Source organism: Anoplophora glabripennis, unplaced genomic scaffold (assembly GCF_000390285.2).
Source record: "Anoplophora glabripennis isolate ALB-LARVAE unplaced genomic scaffold, Agla_2.0 scaffold28, whole genome shotgun sequence".
NCBI classification, from domain to species: Eukaryota; Metazoa; Arthropoda; class Insecta; order Coleoptera; family Cerambycidae; genus Anoplophora; species Anoplophora glabripennis.
Window position 1 is genome coordinate 1,521,242 of NW_019416423.1, and position 21,175 is coordinate 1,542,416.

The 21,175-nt window shown below is 31.7% G+C and overlaps 3 protein-coding genes across 4 annotated transcripts; all 3 read left to right on the forward strand.

Moving 5' to 3' along the window:
- The first annotated feature begins 482 nt into the window (after nt 1–482).
- Nucleotides 483–4,143, forward strand: LOC108909863. The gene is made up of 2 exons (XM_018714296.1): nt 483–1,018; nt 2,209–4,143. Exons 1-2 carry the CDS (start codon nt 589–591, stop codon nt 2,985–2,987), a joined length of 1,209 nt encoding a protein of 402 aa, XP_018569812.1. The 5' UTR covers nt 483–588; the 3' UTR covers nt 2,988–4,143.
- A 1,691-nt stretch (nt 4,144–5,834) lies between these two features.
- LOC108909861 lies at nt 5,835–9,891 on the forward strand. 2 transcript variants are annotated; one of them, XM_018714292.1, is made up of 2 exons: nt 5,835–6,374; nt 8,527–9,891. In XM_018714292.1, exons 1-2 carry the CDS (start codon nt 5,942–5,944, stop codon nt 9,315–9,317), a joined length of 1,224 nt encoding a protein of 407 aa, XP_018569808.1. In that variant the 5' UTR covers nt 5,835–5,941; the 3' UTR covers nt 9,318–9,891. The 2 variants fall into 2 exon arrangements, with proteins under 2 accessions (XP_018569808.1, XP_018569809.1); XM_018714293.1 differs by having other exon boundaries at nt 5,835–6,203.
- Nucleotides 9,892–12,433: 2,542 nt separating this feature from the next.
- Nucleotides 12,434–20,013, forward strand: LOC108909831. The gene is made up of 4 exons (XM_018714258.2): nt 12,434–12,994; nt 13,257–14,031; nt 16,852–17,291; nt 18,646–20,013. Exons 1-4 carry the CDS (start codon nt 12,562–12,564, stop codon nt 19,434–19,436), a joined length of 2,439 nt encoding a protein of 812 aa, XP_018569774.1. The 5' UTR covers nt 12,434–12,561; the 3' UTR covers nt 19,437–20,013.
- Nucleotides 20,014–21,175: the final 1,162 nt, after the last annotated feature.

Sequence of the window (21,175 nt, forward strand, 5' to 3'; positions counted from 1 at the left end):
ATTTAGTGAAATTGAGTAAAATTTTTTTACAGTATATTTGCAGGCCGCCTAAGGGTTGCAAGACTTACTCTTCAACCGCATAAGAGTTAGAAACACTTGAAGAAAATGAGTAGTCACCTTGGTAATCGATTAAACTGAAGACGGCATGTCAATAAAACACATATTAAAAGCTCATTTTGACTGAGACCACTTTTTAATGTAATTAGCCATAAAAATTTTATTATTTTACGAAACTGCTAAACAAGGAACACAAAAATCTTAAATGTACAGAGATACATATATTTTTTTTCCACGGGATGGAATACAAAACCAATTAGGTACTTTGTATAAGTATTAAATAATGTAGACAGGTACTTCAAAATTAGTCGTTGTATCCGTCACTGCTGTACTCAACAATAATAATTTAAAACGATAAATTAAAATCTTATCATTTTCAAGGATTACTTGTAATAAAAAATGTAGTATCAAGTTTCACACGAGAGGTAACACGTAAAAAAAAGCACAACAAAGGGAACGCTATACCCTTACTATTTAATATTTCTAAAAATATAATATTTGTACCCATAACAGAAATTAAAACTAATAATCATGGGCGAACATACGATAGAAAACTTACAGGAAGTGCTAAGTGGGTACATTAAAAAGAGTCAAAGAATTTCGGACAAGAAGATTACGAACCTGACTGCTCCCGGAGAAAACTACGGTAGTATAATGTTAAAGTTGGACGTAACACTGAAAGACGAAAATGATGGTACGGAAGAGGAACTACATGCTGTAGCCAAAATGATCCCTGAACAAGAATTTGTAAGAAAGATATTCAATACTCAAGTAACTTTCAAGAACGAAGTGGCAATGTATAATGTCATAGCACCCACACTTCGAGATTTCCAACGGGAGAACGGTGTTAACGAAGTAATTGACTGTTTCCCAGACTTTTACGGTGCTAGGATAAATCTGGGAGAACATGGTACTGTGGATGAGAATGCGGTGCTGATATTAGAAAATTTGGACTTTAAAGGTATGTTGAGTTACATTTTTGTAGGTTAAAGTTATTCCTACTATGATACAGACATAGAATAAGGCAGAACGATAAACAAATAAGATGTGTTGGAATCGACACATGTGTATTTTTAGATAGTTTAAACATGCGTAAGACTTAAGTTATATAAGACCCTTTTATCTATTGTACACAAGAATATATCTAATCTAATGCGAGAGTTCTTATATTTACAGTGTCGATTATCTGAAGTAAGTACTTTTTTCGTACGAAAAGAAATTTCCTGTGTAACGTATTTTTATGTTTTTTTCTTTTCTTCTACAATTTTTAACATATTTAATAATTATTGACATCGTAATATGAGCGTTTTTGAGAAAAAAATACTTTCTACTGTTTTTTTAAGCTTTCAGTAGCAGCAAATTCCATCTCTTGAAATATTAGTAGTATTACTAATACTTTCAGTTGCTATTAAGCGATATGGCAGTATTAGTAAGTAAATACATACTTATTTTCTGTTATATGAAAGAAAAATGAGTCAAGAGTAGGTAGACAGAGCCATTCCTGGCTCACTTCAAGGTTACCAAAACTGCGAATGTCATGTGTCCATCCGAGGTGGGGTTAGTTCGAGGTTTTGCCGCCAGCAAATTGCAGATGGCGTTGGTGGTGGACGAAGCTTCTAGGTTTTGCCACGCTCATATTGTAGATAGCGTTGGTAGCAAAACCTCGAACTAACTCCACTTTGGTCGCTTCGGATGAACACATGACATCCGCAGTTTTGGTGACCTCGAAGTGAGCCAGGAATTGATCTGTCTACCTACTGTCAAGTTATTTTAAAAATATCTATTTTTTAAAGAGAATAAGTTAAACAAGTTAAAAGTTCTTTGGTACTTTTTCTTATGAAGATGAAGTAGGAACATTTTAATTTTTTTTAATCTTTCATTATTATTATTATTACCTTGACTCCTTCGAATGTTAAACCCAATCGAGTAAACTCCTTCCCACCGTATTGAAATGAAAGTAGTGCAATCAAATTATTATTTACACGTTATAGATTACACATAAAATATGCAATAAGGTGGGCAAAAAATTGCATATATTTCCAATTATTTCAAATATTCTAGAAATAAATATTATGTATTTCCTTTTTGGCATACCTACCTACATTTACTGGACATCTACTTAATTAATCTAATTCAGTCACATTTTTTCAGGATATCGATGCGTAGATCGCTACGTAGGCTTCGACCTAGACACGACCCAGTTAATACTCAAAGACTTGGCAGCTTTCCATGCCATACCGCTGGCTCTGAAACTGAGGAAACCAGAAGTATTCGATAAAAATATCAGACCGCACTTGGCTCCATTCCGCCCTTACCATATGCCATTCGAAAATGGAATCAACTCAGTGTACACGGGAATTCTTCAAGAGTCAGTCAAATGTATACCTTGGATACCAAAAGTCAGAAACATTTTGGAGAATGCAAGAGCAGCACGAGATGCACCGCCAAAGGAACCATTCGCTACGCTAACACACGGGGATATATGGTTAAATAATACTATGATAAAATTTCAGAACAAGGTACCTGTTAGCAACAAGATGGTTGACTTTCAAATCTGCGGCTATAGATCACCAGCCACAGATCTGTTCTTCTTTCTCTTTATAAATGTTCAGGAGTCTGTACTACAGGACGATTTCGACGGTTTGATTGAATTTTATCACAAACACTTCATTTCCCATTTGGAGAAGTTGAAATGCGACACTGCTCCTTTTAGTTTATCAAAGTTTTTAGAAGAAATGAAAGCTGCGACGTCAATTGAAGTCGAGCATTGTTTTAAATTTATATTTATGCTTTTTGGGGAAAAGCACTCCGCAGCAATCGATCTCTCAGCATCATTTGATGAGGGAAAAATAAAAGCATGGATAAACCTGGCTATGAAAGAGAAATTCTGGAATCTAATCCATACAAGTGGCATGAGAGGATGGCTTTAATTAAATGTTATCTATTTAAAATTTATGTACATATACGATATTATCTTAAGGTTTATTCTATTTCCCGAAAAAAAAAACACCAAAGTCTCTTTCCTTCGTCCATGTATTTTTCTCGCAACTTTTCTTTCAAAAGCTTCTAGCAGGTGTTTTTCTTTTATTCATGCTCCGTGTTTCACTTATTATTGTCTATCTCTTTCTATCATGTTCTTGAATATTTTCTCTTAACAAGTATTGCAGTCCATCCACATTTTACTTCTTTTTGATTAATGAAGGGTTTTGGTAGTGATAGATTCATTAAGACCTCCAAAACTGAACCTGCCTTTATCTTTTGCCAGACCTCTGGTATATACATCTTCAAGCAATGCTAACTTTAAAGATTCCATTTAAATACGGCACTAAATCCTCACTTGTAGTTGGATGGGTCTCCTGTATCATCGGCTCTAATCAGAAATATGTACTCTCCTATCCTTTGGATGTCATTTTCTCTTTGTTTTGTTTCTTCGATACCCATTAAATAGTGAAACTAATAATTAAAGCTTTTTCTTCATAAGTACTCTAAACATTCTAGACAGCACTATAACATAAATTGTTATATAGTGCATATATCCTTGTCCTTTATTTTTACTAAGTTCTTACCGTCAACAAAAAGTGTCGACCCATAGTTTTTTTATCAGAATTTATTATTTCAATTATTTCATTCGCGTTGTTACATTTCGACCCAATTCTTTTTGTATTTTAACTTTAACCCATTTCATATATTTGGTTTCCCATTCCTTTTTTCCTATTTTTCCTTTTCTTTTTTGATGTTGTCTTTATTCCTGCTCCTATGGTTAACAACGGTGCCAGGAGACGAGCAACCGCTAACCTGGAAAACTCTGTTCTTGCTAAATAAATAAATTAAATAAACAAAAAAATATTCAGTAAGTTGTTTTTTTGAAACGTTTAAACGTGAGAAACTGATTGAATAAATGAAGATGAATTAGACGAGAAAGGCCCATAATCTGTCCGCCTCGTTCACCTAAATTTAACCTTTAAGATTATTACTTATGAAGATGTTTAAATACGTAGTATTGTCTATAACACCTAGAGAGATACTCTGGAATAATTGTTAAAATAAATATGGCCGCCAGTAAACAAAATGAACGAATTTGAAAAGTACCGTATTTGTTTTAGTTTTTATAACCTATTTTTATACCAAGCTCACCTATTTCCTCGAGACCAAAGCTTTATTGACTCAAGGAATACCTACATTTGATGTCCTCGTACCACTGGATATTTTTCAAAATTTTTGCACATGAGGTTGTGTACTGTGGATGAGAATGCGGTACTGATATTAGAAAATTTGAACTTTAAAGGTATGTTGAGTTACATTTTTCAAGTTTTTTACATTTACATTGTTTAAGTGTACAGTTACAATATTCCTAGTATGATACAAACATCGAAATAGGAAAATTGGACAGCATATCCGTAGACGAACTGCAAAAACTATTTACCTAGAAAGGAATGAAAATAATTATTCAGTAAAGACCCGGAGCCAATCACTACAATCTAACATACAGGACATTTCTTTAATGAGTCACTCCTTATCAAAAAGTAAAGGGGTCTTCTCCAAAAACGTCTGCTATGGAAGTTGCACTCCTACAAAAGGGTGAGGACTGATGACATTTAGTCCTATACAATTTGTAAAAATGTATGTTTGGACAATACTGGTAATGTATTTGAAGGCGCAGCAAATTAAAGATTTCGTCTTAACGTTTATTCTAATTTGATTGTATACTGAGGCAATGGAAACAAAATAGAAATATTTTAAATTCTTTCAAATAAAAATAAAATTGATGCCTCGAAAAATAAGGTAATTTATAAAGAGAAAATCGTTGATTTGGTATGGTATTGTGCATTTGCTATTTTTTTTCATAATAATAATAATAATAATAATAATAATAATAATAATATACCTTTATTCACAGTAAAAGAAAATATCCTACAAAAAATAATTAATAGTAGGTGGCGGTAACCAACAGAGCTGCTCATACAACCACCCATTGAAAAACCATCATCTAAAATTATCATATACAAAGAAAAGTACCTAACTAAATCGCAATGAAGTAAAAAAGTAATTAATTAATATCACGTGTGTTCATAATATACTTCTTTAACATTTTCTGAAACATGTAAAGACTCGTGGTTCTCCTGACATCATCAGGAAATGAAAATGTTCACAGAATTATACGAGAAACTGCGCTGAAACATCACTGACCTATGACAAGGAATAACCAGCAATCCTCTATGACGAATCATACGGTCATGTATATCACAATTTTTAACAAGTTTATTTGCTAAATATGCTAGTTTATTTAATGTTATTGCCTTATAAACCAAGCAAGCATATTTTATATCGTTCGTTAAGCTTAATCATAATCGCACTAAGTACGGTATTATATTTCCTTTAACATCTGATATAAAATTCATTATAAAAGCAATTGTAGGTATACATCACTTTTATATTTTTCCGTTCATATATGTAAACAAATTATTATACTGATAATTCTGACGTAGAATATAATCAAATTCTGTATCACTATTTATAATAAGTTGGTAGGTACAGCAGAATATTTTTAAATTAAAATTATTATTGTCTATTAAAAATTTGATGTTAAATTGCAAACATTATGATAAAAATACGTATGTCCTGTTTGAAATAAGATATTGTCAAATATTGTAGATAACAATCGAATAAAATATTATGTAAGTACCATTACTAAATCTTATCATATTCGGTGCTTTAAAGATATTTCAATGTTTTTTATCGGGTTTCAGATGAAACTCAACAGTTGATAGAAAGTAATAAACAGTGTGCTATTAATGTTAAAAAATTATTATTTAAGTATATTTACTGCTAATAGAAAACTTTTATTCAAATTGTTACTGAACATACCTCTGAAGAGTACCTAATAATGAGTGAACACAAGATAGAAAAGCTACAAGAAGTGTTGAGTGGTTACATTAAGAAGAGTCAAATAATTTCAGACAAGAAAATTACCAACTTGACTGCCCCCGGAGAAAACTTTGGTAGTGTAATGTTAAAATTGGATATAACCCTGAAGGACGAAAAAGATGGTACGGAAGAGGAACTACATGCTGTGGCTAAAATGATTCCTGCTAGGGAGTCTCAAAGAACGCTGTTCAACATTCAAGTGACTTTTAAGAACGAAATTGGTATGTATAACGTTATCGCACCCACACTTCGAGATTTCCAAAGGGAAAACGGGATAAATCAAGTAATTGACTGTTTCCCGGAATTTTACGGGGCTAGGATAAATCTAGATGAACGAAATGGCACTGTAGATGAGGATGCAGTTCTTATACTGGAAAATCTCAGTATTAAAGGTAAAGGTTAAGCATTTTCAGATACCCTACGAATTTAAAGTGCTGTTTTAATATTCAATTTTCGGAAATCATGAGTTAAAACAATACATTATATACATATAATAGTTTAATTGATAAATCAAATTAAAAAAAAATCACCTTTTCGGATCACTGCATTATTTTGTATTTTTAAGGATTTATAGAATTTGTACTGAAAAATTTTTTATGTTACACGTAAGCAAAATGCTTTGATGGACTCTTCATACGCCATATTCATACTCCAAAGAACTATTCTACGTAACATAATTAGTTATTACACAAAAACCATAGTTCCTAACTCGAAACTAAACTAGCTTTGGCACCACAGAAAAAAATTACTGTATTAAATGAGTGATATGTTAAAAATATTCTTAGTATAAATAATATAAGCTTACAGAATCAAATGAGGAATGCCGATAATATTATGTATAAATTAAAAGCCTAATTTTCTTGTACCTATTTAATATCCACTTTCAAATTTTTTCACTCAGTACACAAACTTGCCATCAAATAAGAAAATTCTTTTATTTTTTATTAATTTTGAATACTTGAATTCCACACCAACATTTTATTTACTACCATTTAAAAAAATGGATTAATATGTATTAATTTCTATGGCCCCTTGCATTTTTGTTGTTTATTGTCTCCCGTAAAAACTGCATTTGCTTTTAAAATGATATTTGAATTACAGTTAAATATATAGAAAGATAAATGTAACAGAAAATGCTCCAAAAACTTGTGTTTTTAACATCAGTTATTTTTTTATGTATATGCGTCATTTTAATTGATATCATATAACAATACTATCTGATGAAAGTACATTGTTACGTTAACTTAATACGCAATTATCTTTATTGAATTTAATTAGTTAGTCCTTCCCAAAAAAATAACTGAAGCACTGTTTACTAATAACGAAAGTAATAAATTTAAATAAGAAAATTAATAAATAATTAGCGGAATGAGTACTGGAACAAACTAGGAATCAAACAGAAAAAAAAAACTATTAAAATAGTCATCCTCCATGACAATTGAACAAGGGACAAATTTTATTATTCATGTTAGAGGCTAGTGTTAGTATACAGGGTGTCCTACCGGGAACTGCGTCGATCGAAATCTATTAAAGTAACGCTCCGAAAAATTTGAAAATTTGGCAACATGGCAGTGTCCCTGCAATAATATATATGTAGATATATTTAAAATAAGAAAGTTAATGTCGACTTCCGGTGTAACCAGAAGCGCCATAAAGTTCTAAATATTTAAGCTGTGTTGGCTCTTCTGCCTTTGCTAGGTTGCCAAATTTTCAGATTTATCGGATCAGTACTTTCCGAGATATCGATAGTGGCGATTCCTGATGGGACACTCTTTACCGACAGGAACGATGCAAATTTCGAAACGTTCCATAATCCTTCTGCACCCATAAACATACCGTATATTACAATTATTTGACAATTAGTAATATACGATACGCAAGAGCATTTGAATAGCTACAAAAATACAAAAATGGCACATAAATTAAATTGAATAAATGTGTTAACTACAAAAATTAATTTGAAAACACCATACAAAAGTACCTACGCACAAGTTTATGGGCTAAGTACCATTAAAATTTTCAAAATGCCCGATATGGAAATATTGGGGTTCTTAATTGTTAGGGCACTGTCAATAAGAATCTGAGCACTTTCACCTCTGTTTGGCAGATATCAGTAAGTATATACATTGAATTAGTTAAATAGTTAATTTAAAAAGAAATGCAGAGATATTTGAATATTTTGAATATACCTACGTAATATTTTTTCAACTTCAACACCCTGTTTGGAGACAGTTGAGATTTCAAAGTTCCATTATACTGGGATGCACTCATACAAAACTGTGTGGTAATTAATTAAATATATTATAAATATTGAAATACACGCGTAAAAATTATGAACAGTTCAGTATAATAAACCTAAAAAACACTATGGTACTTTTTCCAAAAAAAACTAGATGTTCTTCATGTAGGGAAAAACATTTGGAAGACAGAGGTTTAAAAAACGCTCTATATGCATTGTCTTACTTGAATATTCTACGTTGGTAGATTAATATCTCTTGTTTGCTTTGTTTTTTCCAAAAAAAATTTCATATACATTTCCTTCAGGATATGGAGTCGTAGATCGCCACGTTGGATTCGACCTAGAGACGGCCCAGTTAATACTCAAAGACCTGGCAGCTTTCCATGCTATACCACTGGCTCTGAAACTGAGAAAACCAGAAGTGTTCGAAAGCAAAATCAGGCCGTATCTGGCTCGATTCGTACGACCTTCTTCGCCTCATAATGAACAATTATATTCAACATTCATTGAAATCTTTCAGGAGTCAAACAAATGTGTGCCTTGGATGCCAAAAATGAAAGAGGTTTTAAAAATCAATGAAACACTGCAAAATGCAGCACCAAGAGAACCGTTTTCAACCATAATCCATGGGGATGCGTGGGTAAATAATATCATGTTAAAATTTCAGAACCGACTACCAGTTGGCGACAAATTAATTGATTTTCAAATTTGCGACTACAATTCTCCAGCCATAGACGTGTTCTTCTTTCTCTTCACAAGCGTTCAACTGTCGGTGCTTCAAGACAATTTCGACGGTTTGATTGAATTTTATCACAAACATTTCATTTCCCATTTGGAGAAGTTGAAATGCGACACAGCTCCTTTCAGTTTACCTAAGTTTTTAGAAGAAATGAAAGCCGCGACGCCATTCCACTTATTACACACTATTTTCATGTTACTGCTTGTAGTATTTGGGAAGAAGGAGGGTTCTTCGATAGATTTTGATCCGGAGCTTCTTCTTGAAAACGACAGAGTTAGGGCAAACATAATCCCGGCTGGGAAGGAAAAAGTATGGTATCTAATTCACACATGTGGCACAAGAGGATGGCTAGAATAAAATTAACACTTTTAAAAATTGGTATAAGTATAGGGTGATATTCAGCATTTTTGGAGCGTTTATTAGGTATATTTCCCGAAGAGACAAAAAATAGTTAGACAGTATAGGTAATTTAAGAAAAAAATGGAAACCATGGTATCTCAATTACAGAACGTTTTCCATTATTGGAAGTTTTCCATAATGCCTAACAACTTTTTCATTTATGAAATATTTTTATTTATTTATTATACAAAAAATCCAGTGAAGTAAACATTTTTCTAGTACGGACTTCCAGTCCTCTACTTTTTTTTAATGAAAATACCTTTATACTTTTAAATGATGTGTAACACAAGGAATATATACATTTATTTCTGAAAAAAAAATCATAAAAAATTATTCTTCCAAATGCAAACTTTCCAAGTAAATATCAAACATCGTATTTAATTATTTTTTGACTAGCTTTTAGGAAATAAAAAGAGGAGTAAAAGTTGTCCACTCTGTACAGTGTGACTTAATTAGTATACGATATCCTGGATCCCATGTGATTATGTATACCAGATTCTGTAAATAAATTTAATATTCTACTTCTGATTAATAGCATAGATATAGGCAACCATATTTCATCCATTCATTTTCCAAACTTTAACTCCACTTCAATGAAGACAAAAATTATTTCCAGTTTTCCTATTAGCCCCGTAAATGTTGACTTGACTGTTTTAGTTGCAATTTTATTTGAGTGGACTCAATTAAATGGCCTCTGGAATAAAGAAAATAATTATCATATAAAGGCTGGCGTTTTATCGACACGAAATCGCACTTTTGGTAAAACAATGATAGAAGAAGTAGATCCACCCAGAAAGTGACAAAGCGCAACGCTAAATAAATTGGGCATATTGCCCCCTTAAGGGCCCCATATTCTTTAAATAGTGTTTTCCGCAAAGACAAATAATTTCAAACATTTAATAATTGAATAATCTAAAGCTTATCAAATAATAGGAATGTTATGTCATGCCACCTGGGTATTTTCAAAGACGCCGCAGTAAAACGAATAAACAGGTGCAAAAAACGATCAAATCTACGAAAATACTAACTTTTTTATATATAATTCCACATGTAAATATTCTTATAACATTTACTTGCTTAGTCCTACATATAAAATTGTTTACTTTTATTTATAAGTACGTGAAAATAATTCTTAAAATGTGGGGTTAGAATAACAGCAAACGCATGTTTTACAAACGCTTTTTTTTTAGTTATTATTTTATTTGAGTAAATTTAAATGGTAACAATGAATAAACAAAACATCAAGGATTTTATTTTTGTGCTTACTTTTGTTCTTTTACTTTTAAAGATTTCAGTACCTAAAAACGCCAGAAATTTCACTATTTCTCGGCCAGGAATATGGTCACCTTAATAGTTTCTTAGAAGTGAGATATCTTAGTTTTTTTTATTTAAATATCAATATCAATTTATATTTGCATACACGTACACAGATAAGAGAGAAACACATGGCAGACTATTTTCATACAAGGCTCATAACTTTTTTGAGAACAAAAGGGTGTGGTTTCACGTTCGTCTTCGGTATCGCAGGTGCCGTTGCAATGGTATATGTTGTCCGATTTCCAACTTCTCCCACCAGGTAACAACCCTAGCGTTCACAAGTGTCTTGGTGTCGTCGAAATTTATTCTATGACTTGCTATCGCACGTTAAGAGCAGAACCAAAATATTATTAGTTACTTAATTGCTTATACTCATTAAGTTAGAGAGGCTTTGGCGACAGATTCACATTCTCGTTCAGCTCTCGTAAACCAAAAATATGAACAATATTATCTATCAATATATTTCGTACGACTCATTGAGAAATAACTCTCGTACGTTATTGCTGAATAACGTAGGTACTTCAGAATGACCATTTATGGAATAAATTAGAAAAAAAATCATTGTCGAGGTTTATTTTTAATTCAGAATGATTAATCTAATATCACATTAACAGTAAAATACACCACAGCAGAAATATTTGTATATTAAAAATCAGGATAGTACAGGAGTTGTTCCATTTAAAAAAAAACATAGCGTTTCGGTGTCGCACTATTTTTTGACGCACATGATTTATCTTATTACTTTAAAATATTTGTTATCACCCTATAAAGCTTTTTAAATTTGTTTTTTTTTTTGTAAAATCAAAATTAATGGGTATTTTTTAGCAAATCACCCGTATACATGACATGTTATATACAGGGTGGTCCGAATTTTATGCAGGAAACTTCGAGGGTAGATAGATTTCTTTAAAATAATATGTGTTTGCCTTATAAACATAGGTCTGGAACGGCCCCGTTTTAGAGATACAGGGTATTGAGGTTTTAAAAAAAAGATTTTTTGTTTATATAGCACACTACCTCACAGGTGGTGTAGAAAGTAGTGTAAATAATTTTGTTGATGTGCTTACAAATTGCACTTACTTTTAAACATCAACAAATATTCTTGTAATATTATTATTAAAAGTGTCTGCCACAAGGGGATTGTATTGGTATGAATAACTTGAGAACGGCGAATCTTAGGGAAAAAAATAAAGTCACCTTTTTTACGTATTTTGTGCAGTAAAATATAAATCAGTTACAATGACATGTAAAAAATGCAGTGGGATAGTTTTTTTTTGTAAAAAAAAGGGTGTGACCCCTGTCCAGTTGTACACCACTGGTTGAACCTTTAAAGCTCATATTTTAGGAAATACAAGACCTACTATCATACATTATCAGTACTAAATTTTATTAAAATGGGTTAATAGATTCTGGAGATATAAGCAAAAAATCAATTATATTTAACAACTTCAACACCCTGTATCTCTAAAACGAGGCCGTTCCAGATCTATGTTTATAAGACAAACACATATTATTTTAAAGAGATCTATATGCCCTCGAAGTTTCCTGCATAAAATTCGGACCACCCTGTATAACATCTTGACAACTACACTTCAAGATTTGCAACAAGAAAGTTTCCCAGGATTTTATGGCCCTTAACCTGTGGGAACAAAATGGTATCTACTGTGAATTTGTATCCGTCACTGCTCTACTCAACAATAAAATAAAACAATAGATTAAAATCTTATCATTTTTAAGGCTTATTTGTAATTAAAAAAGTAGTATCAAGTTTCACACGAGAGGTAACACTTAAACACAACAAAGATAACTTTATACCCTCGCTATTTAATATTTCTAAAAAAAAAATTATATTTGTACCGATAACAGAAAATTAAAAATAATAATCATGGGCGAACACACGATAGAAAACTTACAGGAAGTGCTAAGTGGGTACATGAAAAAGAGTCAAAGAATTTCGGACAAGAAGATTACGAACCTGACTGCTCCCGGAGAAAACTACGGTAGTATAATGTTAAAATTGGATGTAACACTGAAAGACGAAAATGATGGTACGGAAGAAGAACTGCATGCTGTGGCTAAAATGATTCCTGCTACGGAGTTTCAAAGAACGCTGTTCAACATTCAAGTGACTTTCAAGAACGAAGTGGCAATGTATACTGTCATAGCACCCACTCTTCGAGATTTCCAACGGGAGAACGGTGTTAACGAAGTAATTGACTGTTTCCCAGAGTTATATGGTGCTAGGATAAATACAGAAGATCATAATGGTACTGTAGATGAGAATGCGGTACTGATATTAGAAAATTTGAACTTTAAAGGTATGTTGTGTGTGTTACATTTTTGTGTAATTCCTAGTTAAGTATTATACAAATATAGATAAGGAAAGACGATAAACAATTAAAGTGTATTCGAATACACGATATCCGTCTATATTTAGATATTAAACGTGCGTATAAGAAGAATAATTATTACTATTTTAAATTCTCTAGAAATAAATATTTTGTATTTCCTTTTTCGCATACCTATCTACATTTTATTGGACATCTACTTAGTTAATCTAATTCAGTAACATGTTTTCAGGATATCGATGCGTAGATCGCTACGTAGGTTTGGACCTAGAGACGACCCAGTTGATACTCAAAGACTTGGCAGCTTTCCATGCCATACCACTGGCGCTGAAGCTGAAGAAACCAGAAATATTCGATAAAAAAATCAGACCACACTTGGCTCCATTCCGTCTTGACCCTATGCCATTCGAAAATGGAATCAACTCAGTGTACACAGAAATTCTTCAAGAGTCAGTCAAATGTATACCTTGGATACCAAAAGTCAGAAACATTTTGGAGAACGTAAGAGCAGCGCAAGATGCACCGCCACAGGAACCATTCGCGACGATAACTCACGGGGACATGTGGTTAAATAATACTATGATAAAATTTCAGAACAAGGTACCTGTTAGCAACAAGATGGTTGACTTTCAAGTCTGCGACTATAAATCACCAGCCACAGATCTGTTCTTCTTTCTCTTCGTAAATGTTCAGCAGTCTGTACTACAGGATGATTTCGACGGTTTGATTGAATTCTATCACAATCACTTCATTTCCCATTTGGAGAAGTTGAAATGCGACACTGCTCCTTTTAGTTTACCTAAGTTTTTAGAAGAAATGAAAGCTGCGACGTCAGTTGAAGTCGAGCATTGTTTTAAATTTATATTTATAATTTTTGGGGAAAAGCATTCCGCAGCTTTCGATCCCTCAGCGCCATTTGATGAGAAAAAAATTAAAGCTAGGATAAACTTGGCTATAAAAGAGAAATTCTGGAATCTAATCCATACAAGCGGCATGAGAGGGTGGCTGTAATTAAATGTTATCTATTTAAAATTAAGGTGGTATTCGATATTATCTTAAGGTTAATTCTATTTCCCGAAAAAAAAAAACACCAATGTCTCTTTCCTTCGTCCATGTATTTTTCTCGCAACTTTTCTTTCAAAAGTTTCTACCGGGTGTTTTTCTTTTATTCATGCTCCGTGTTTCACTTATTATTGTCTATCTCTTTCTATCATGTTCTTGAATATTTTCTCTTAACAAGTATTGCAGTCCATCCACATTTTACTTCTTTTTGATTAATGAAGGGTTTTGGTAGTGATAGATTCATTAAGACCTCCAAAACTGAACCTGCCTTTATCTTTTGCCAGACCTCTGGTATATACATCTTCAAGCAATGCTAACTTTAAAGATTCCATTTAAATACGGCACTAAATCCTCACTTGTAGTTGGATGGGTCTCCTGTATCATCGGCTCTAATCAGAAATATGTACTCTCCTATCCTTTGGATGTCATTTTCTCTTAGTTTTGTTTCTTCGATACCCATTAAATAGTGAAATTAATAATTAAAGCTCTTTCTTCATAAGTACTCTAAACATTCTAGACAGCACTATAAAATAAATTGTTCTAGTCATATAGTGCATATATCCTTGTCCTTTATTTTTACTAAGTTCTTACCGTCAAAAAAAAGTGTCGACCCATAGTTTTTCATCAGAATTTATTATTTCAATTATTTCATTCGCTTTGTTACATTTCGACCCAATTCTTTTTGTATTTTAACTTTAACCCATTTCATTTATTTGGTTTCCCATTCCTTTTTTCCTATTTTTCCTTTTCCTTTTTGTGGTTGTCTTTATTCCTGCTCCTGTGGTTAACAACGATGCCAGGAGACGAGCAACCCCTAACCTGGAAAACTCTTCTGTTCTTGCTAAATAAATAAATTAAATAAACAAAAAAATATTCAGTAATTTGTTTTTTTGAAACGTTTAAACGTGAGAAACTGATTGAATAATGAAGATGAATTAGACTAGAAAGACCCATAGTCTGTCCGCCTCGTTCACCTGCATTTAACTCTTAAGATTATTACTTAACTTATGAAGATGTTTAAATATGTAGTATTGTCTATAACACCTAGAGAGATACTCTGGAATAATTGTTAGAATAAATATGGCCGCCAGTAAACAAAATGAACGAAATTTAACAATACCGTATTTTTTTAGTTTTTATAACCTATTTTTCTACCAAGCTCACCTATTTCTTTGAGACCAAAGCTTTATTGACTGAAGGAATACCTACCTTTGACGTCCTTGTATAAAAATAGAATGCTTAAATCGTATCACTGGATATTTTTCAAAATTTTTGCACATCAGGATGTGTACTGTGGATGAGAATGCGGTGCTGATATTAGAAAATTTGAACTTTAAAGGTATGTTGTAAAGGTAAATATTTTTGTAAGTGTACAGTTACAATATTCCTAGTATGATCCAAATATCGAAATAGGAAAATAGGACAGCATATTCGAAGACGAACTGCAAGAACTATTTATCTACTCCTAGAGAGAAATGGAAATAATTCAGTAAAGACTTGAGCTTCTCATTGCTAGTTGGTTAGGTATAAGATAGATGGCGCTAGTTCTGAATTTTAAAAAACGTTGGTAAAAGATTAATAAAATCTTCACTCATTTATCCTGAAATAGTTAGATTTAATAATACCTTTTGTAACGTTATTTTGTATTTGGTCTTTAAATTTTGTTTTTTTAAAAAAAAGTGAAATTTATATTGTTCACAAAATCCTAATATGTTTTGGATAGTGATATGGTTGAATTTTCCTGTAATTGTGATATGTAAGTATTGTATATAAAAAGTTTTAATTTGCAACTTATATTTATTATGTTTAAATTTAACAGTTTTTTAAGAAAGGTAAAACTTAAGAAATAATTCAAAAAAATCAAATAGTCTATATTTGTGAAAATTAATAATTATTAAATAGGTTAATAAAATAAAACATAATTTGACTTCTATAAAAATTAAAATTAAACATAATCTGACATTTTTAGAAATAATTATTATTATATTTTAACCTTGTAAGACCTGAAGATGAGGTGTAAAGTTTGATCTCGAAACCGGTAGTCTTTTAAAAATAAAAGGATTGTGAGAAAATTGGACCTTTCCTTGTTTCTAAAATAAGTTAAAATAGAAATATTTTAAATTCTTTCAAATAAAAATAAAATTGATGCCTCGCATATTTTAAATTCTTTGAAATAAAAATAAAATTGATGCCTCGCATTTGCTATTTTTTATCAAACTCACACTAAGTACGGTATTATATTACCTTTAGCATGTGATATAAAATTCATGATAACAGCAATTGTGGGTATACATAACTTTTATATTTTTCTGCTCATATATAATGTAAACATATTATTATCTACTGATAATTCTGACGTAGAATATAATCAAATTCTGTATCACTCATTATAATAAGTTGGTACAGCAGAATATTTTTAAATTAAATTTATTATTGTCTACTAAAAATTTGATGTTAAATTGTAAATATTATAATAAAAATACGTGTGTCTTGTTTGAAATAAGATATTGTCAAATATTGTAGATAACAATCCAACAAAATATTATGTAAGTACCATTACTAAATCTTATCATATTCGGGGCTTTATAAATATTTCAATGTTTTTTAACGAGTTTCAGATGAACCTCAACGGTTGATAGACGTAGAACTCCAAAAGTAATAAACAATGTGCTATTTATGTTAAAAAAATTATTATTTAAATATATTTATTGCTAATAGAAAACTTTTATTCAAATTGTTAATCAACATAGAACATACCTCTGAAGAGTAATAATGAGTGAACACAACATAGAAAAGCTACAAGAAGTGTTGAGTGGTTACATTAAGAAGAGTCAAATAATTTCAGACAAGAAAATTACCAACTTGACTGCTCCCGGAGAAAACTTTGGAAGTGTAATGTTAAAATTGGATATAACCCTGAGGGACGAAAAAGATGGTACGGAAGAGGAACTACATGCTGTGGCTAAAATGATTCCTGCTACGGAGTTTCAAAGAATGCTGTTCAACATTCAAGTGACTTTCAAGAACGAAATTGCTATGTATAACGTCATCGCACCCACACTTCGAGATTTTCAAAGGGAAAACGGGATAAATCAAGTAATTGACTGTTTCCCGGAATGTTACGGAGCTAGGATAAATCTAGATGAACGAAATGGCACTGTAGATGAGGATGCAGTTCTTATACTGGAAAATCTCATCGTTAAAGGTAAAGGTCAAGAATACGGATTTAAAGTGCTGATAAATGTAATAGAAGATGCTCCAAAAACTTGTGTTTTTGATATCAGTTATTTTTTTATGTAAATGCGTCATTTTAATCGATATATAACAATACTATCTGATGAAAGTTACATTAACTTAATACACAATCATCTTTATTGAATTTAATTAGTTTGTCCTTCCCAAAAAAATAACTAAAACACTTATTTACTAATAACGAAATAATAAATTTAAATAAGAAAATTAATAAATAATTAGCAGAATGAGTACTGGAACAAACTAGGAATCAGAATGAGAAAAAAAACTATTAAAATAGTTATCCTCCATGTCAATTGAACAAGGGGCAAATTTTATTATTCATGTTAGCGACTAGTGTTAGTATACAGAGTGTCCTACCGGGAACTGCGTCGATCGATATCTATTAAAGTAATGCTCTGAAAAATTTGAAAATTTGGCAACATGGCAGTCTCCCTGCTGTAATATATAGAATGTCGACTTCCGGTATAACCAAAAGTGCCATAAAGTTCTAAATATTTAAGCTGTGTTGGCCCTACTGCCTTTGCAAGGTTGCCAAATTTTCAGATTTATCGGATCAGTACCTTCCGAGATATCGATAGTGGCGATTCCTGATGGGCCACTCTGTATAGGAGCTATGCTTTAGAAATGTTCCATAATCCTTCTGAAACCATAAACATACCGTATATTACAACTGTCTGACAATTAATAATATACGATACGCAAGAGCATTTGAATAGCTACAGAAATACAAAAATGGCACATAAATGAAGTTGAATAATTATTGTGTTAACTACAAAAATTAATTTGAAAACACCATACAAAAGTATCTACGCACAAGTTTATGGGCTAAGTATCATTAAAATTTTCAAAATGCCCGATATGGAAATATTGCGGTTCTTAATTATTGGGCATTAAAAAAATGCAGATATTTGAATATTTTGAATATACCTACGTAATATTTTTTCTACTTCAACACCCTGTTTGGAGACGGTAGAGATTTCAAAGTTTCATTAAACTGGGATGCGCGCATACAAAACAGTGTAGTAATTAAATAAAAATATTATCAATATTGAAATACACTCGTAAAAATTATGAACAGTGCAGTATAATAAACCTAAAAAACACTATGGTACTTTTTCCAACAAAAACCTAGATGTTCTTCATGTAGGGAAAAAAGTTTGGAAGACAGAGGTTTAAAACGCTCTATATGCATTGCTTTACATGAATATTCTACGTTGGTAGATTAATATCTCTTCTTTGCTTTGTATTTTTCCAAAAAAATATTTCATATACATTTCCTTTAAGTATTTTTTTTTTTCCTTCAGGATATGGAGTCGTAGACCGCCACGTAGGCTTCGACCTAGAGACCGCCCAGTTAATACTCAAAGACTTGGCAGCTTTCCATGCTATACCACTGGCTCTGAAGCTGAGGAAACCAGAAGTGTTCGAAAATAAAATCAGGCCGTATCTGGCTCGATTCGTACGACCTTCTTCGCCTCATGATGAACAATTATACTCGACATTCATTGAGATTTTTCAGGAGTCAAACAAATGTATACCCTGGATGCCAAAAATGAAAGAGATTTTTAAAATCAATGAAACACTGCAAAATGCAGCACCAAGAGAACCGTTTTCAACCATAACCCATGGGGATGCGTGGGTAAATAATATCATGATAAAATTTCAGAACCGACTACCAGTTGGCCACAAATTAGTTGATTTTCAAGTTTGCGACTACAATTCTCCAGCCATAGACGTATTATTCTTTCTCTTCACAAGCGTTCAACTGTCGGTGCTTCAAGACAATTTCGACGGTTTGATCGAATTTTATCACAAACATTTCATTTCCCATTTGGAGAAGTTGAAATGCGACACTGCTCCTTTCAGTTTACCTAAGTTTTTAGAAGAAATGAAAGCAGCGACGTCACTCCACTTATTACACACTATCTTCATGTTACTGCTTGTAGTATTTGGGAAAAAGGGGGGTTCTTCGAAAGATTTTGATCCGGAGGCGCTGCTTGAAAACGACAAGGTTAAGGCAAACATAATCCCGGCTGCGAAGGAAAAAGTATGGTATCTAATTCACACATGTGGCACAAGAGGATGGCTAGAATAAAATTATCCCTTTTAAAAATGTATATATAAGGCGATATTCAACATTTTTGGAGCATTTATTAGGTATATTTCCCTAAAAGACAAAAATTAGACAGTTTCGCGTTCAGTTAAAGAAAAAATGGAAACCACTTCCTGGTATCTCGATTCGTTTGAAAAAATACAAAACATTTTCCATTATTGTCAATTTTTCGTAATACCCAAAAGCTTTTTCATTTATTTAATATTTTTATTTACTTATTTTACGAAAAACTCAGTGAAGTAAATATTTTTGTGGTACGGACATTCAGTTATAATTCATCTTCACTCAATTTTTGAAATTTATATAAAATTTCTCCTTAACTGATGTAACATAAGGAATATATGCATTTATTTCTTAAGAAAAGCATAAAAAATTATTCTTCCAAATTCAGATGATTCAAGTTCAGTGATCAAATATCGTATTTAACTATTTTTTGACTAACTTTCAGGAAATAAGGAAAGGAGTGAAAACTGTCCACTCTGTACAGTGTGACTTAATTATCCTATGTGATTATGTGTATCAGTTTCTGTAAATAAATTTACCATCTTTCATCCATTCATTTTCCCAACTTTAACTCCACTTCAGTGAAGACAAAAGTTATTTCCAGTTTTCTCATTACCCCCGTAAAGGTTGACTTGACTGTTTTAGTTGCAATTTTATTTGAGTAGACAAAATTAAATGGCCTCTGGAATAAAGAAAAAAGTTGTCATATTAAGATTGGCGTTTTATAAACAAGAAATCGCACTTTTGGTAAGACAGTAATAAAAGAAGTAGATCCACCCAGAAAGTGACGAAGCGGAACGCTAAAAGAAATTACGCATATTACCCCCTTAATAGTTTTTTAGAAGAAGTGAGATATGTTAGTTTATTATTTAAATATCAAGATCAATTTATATTTGCATATACGTATATAGATAAGAAAGAAACAAATTGCAGACTATTTCCATACAAGGCTCATCACTTTTTTTTGAGAACAAATGGGTGTGATTTCACGTTCGTCTTCGGTATCGCAGGTGCCGTTGCAATAATATATGTTGTCCGATTTCCATGTTCGTCCCACCAGGTAAATTCTTTATAAAATCAAAATTAATGGGCATTTTTTAGCAAATCACCCGTATACATGACTTGCTATATATAACATCATGACAACCACACTTCAAGATTTGCAACAAGAAAGTTTCCCAGGATTTTATGGCACTAAACCTGTGAGAGCAAAATGGTACTGTGAATGAAACTGCAGTTTTATACTGGAAAATTAGAACTTTTAAAGTATGTTGATGTATATTACTGTGTGATAATTGTAAACTAGGCGTAAATATGAAATTATTCTTAGTGTAATGTGTAATAGATAAATAAGAATAAATATTAGACATATAAGAAATATCGAGAGGTAAGTTAAGTTAATTCATAGTTATATTTATAAGTAAGGATTACAAATGATTTGCGAAAATAAAATTTGTCGTTCAATATACCAGGTGCCAAATAACAGTGTGACATGCTTATATTGCGAAAATTATACGAGAATATAAACGAATGTCAGAACTAAAATTAATAAGATATCTGAAACCAAGATAATCAGTAAAATAAAAAAAAAACTTAGGACTTATTAAACATAATAGAAATAGTAGTATTTATGATATTTAATAAATTATAGACACATTAATTCTGGTCACTTTGTACTGGTATTAATTTCAAAATAGGATTTTAATGATGTTTTTCAT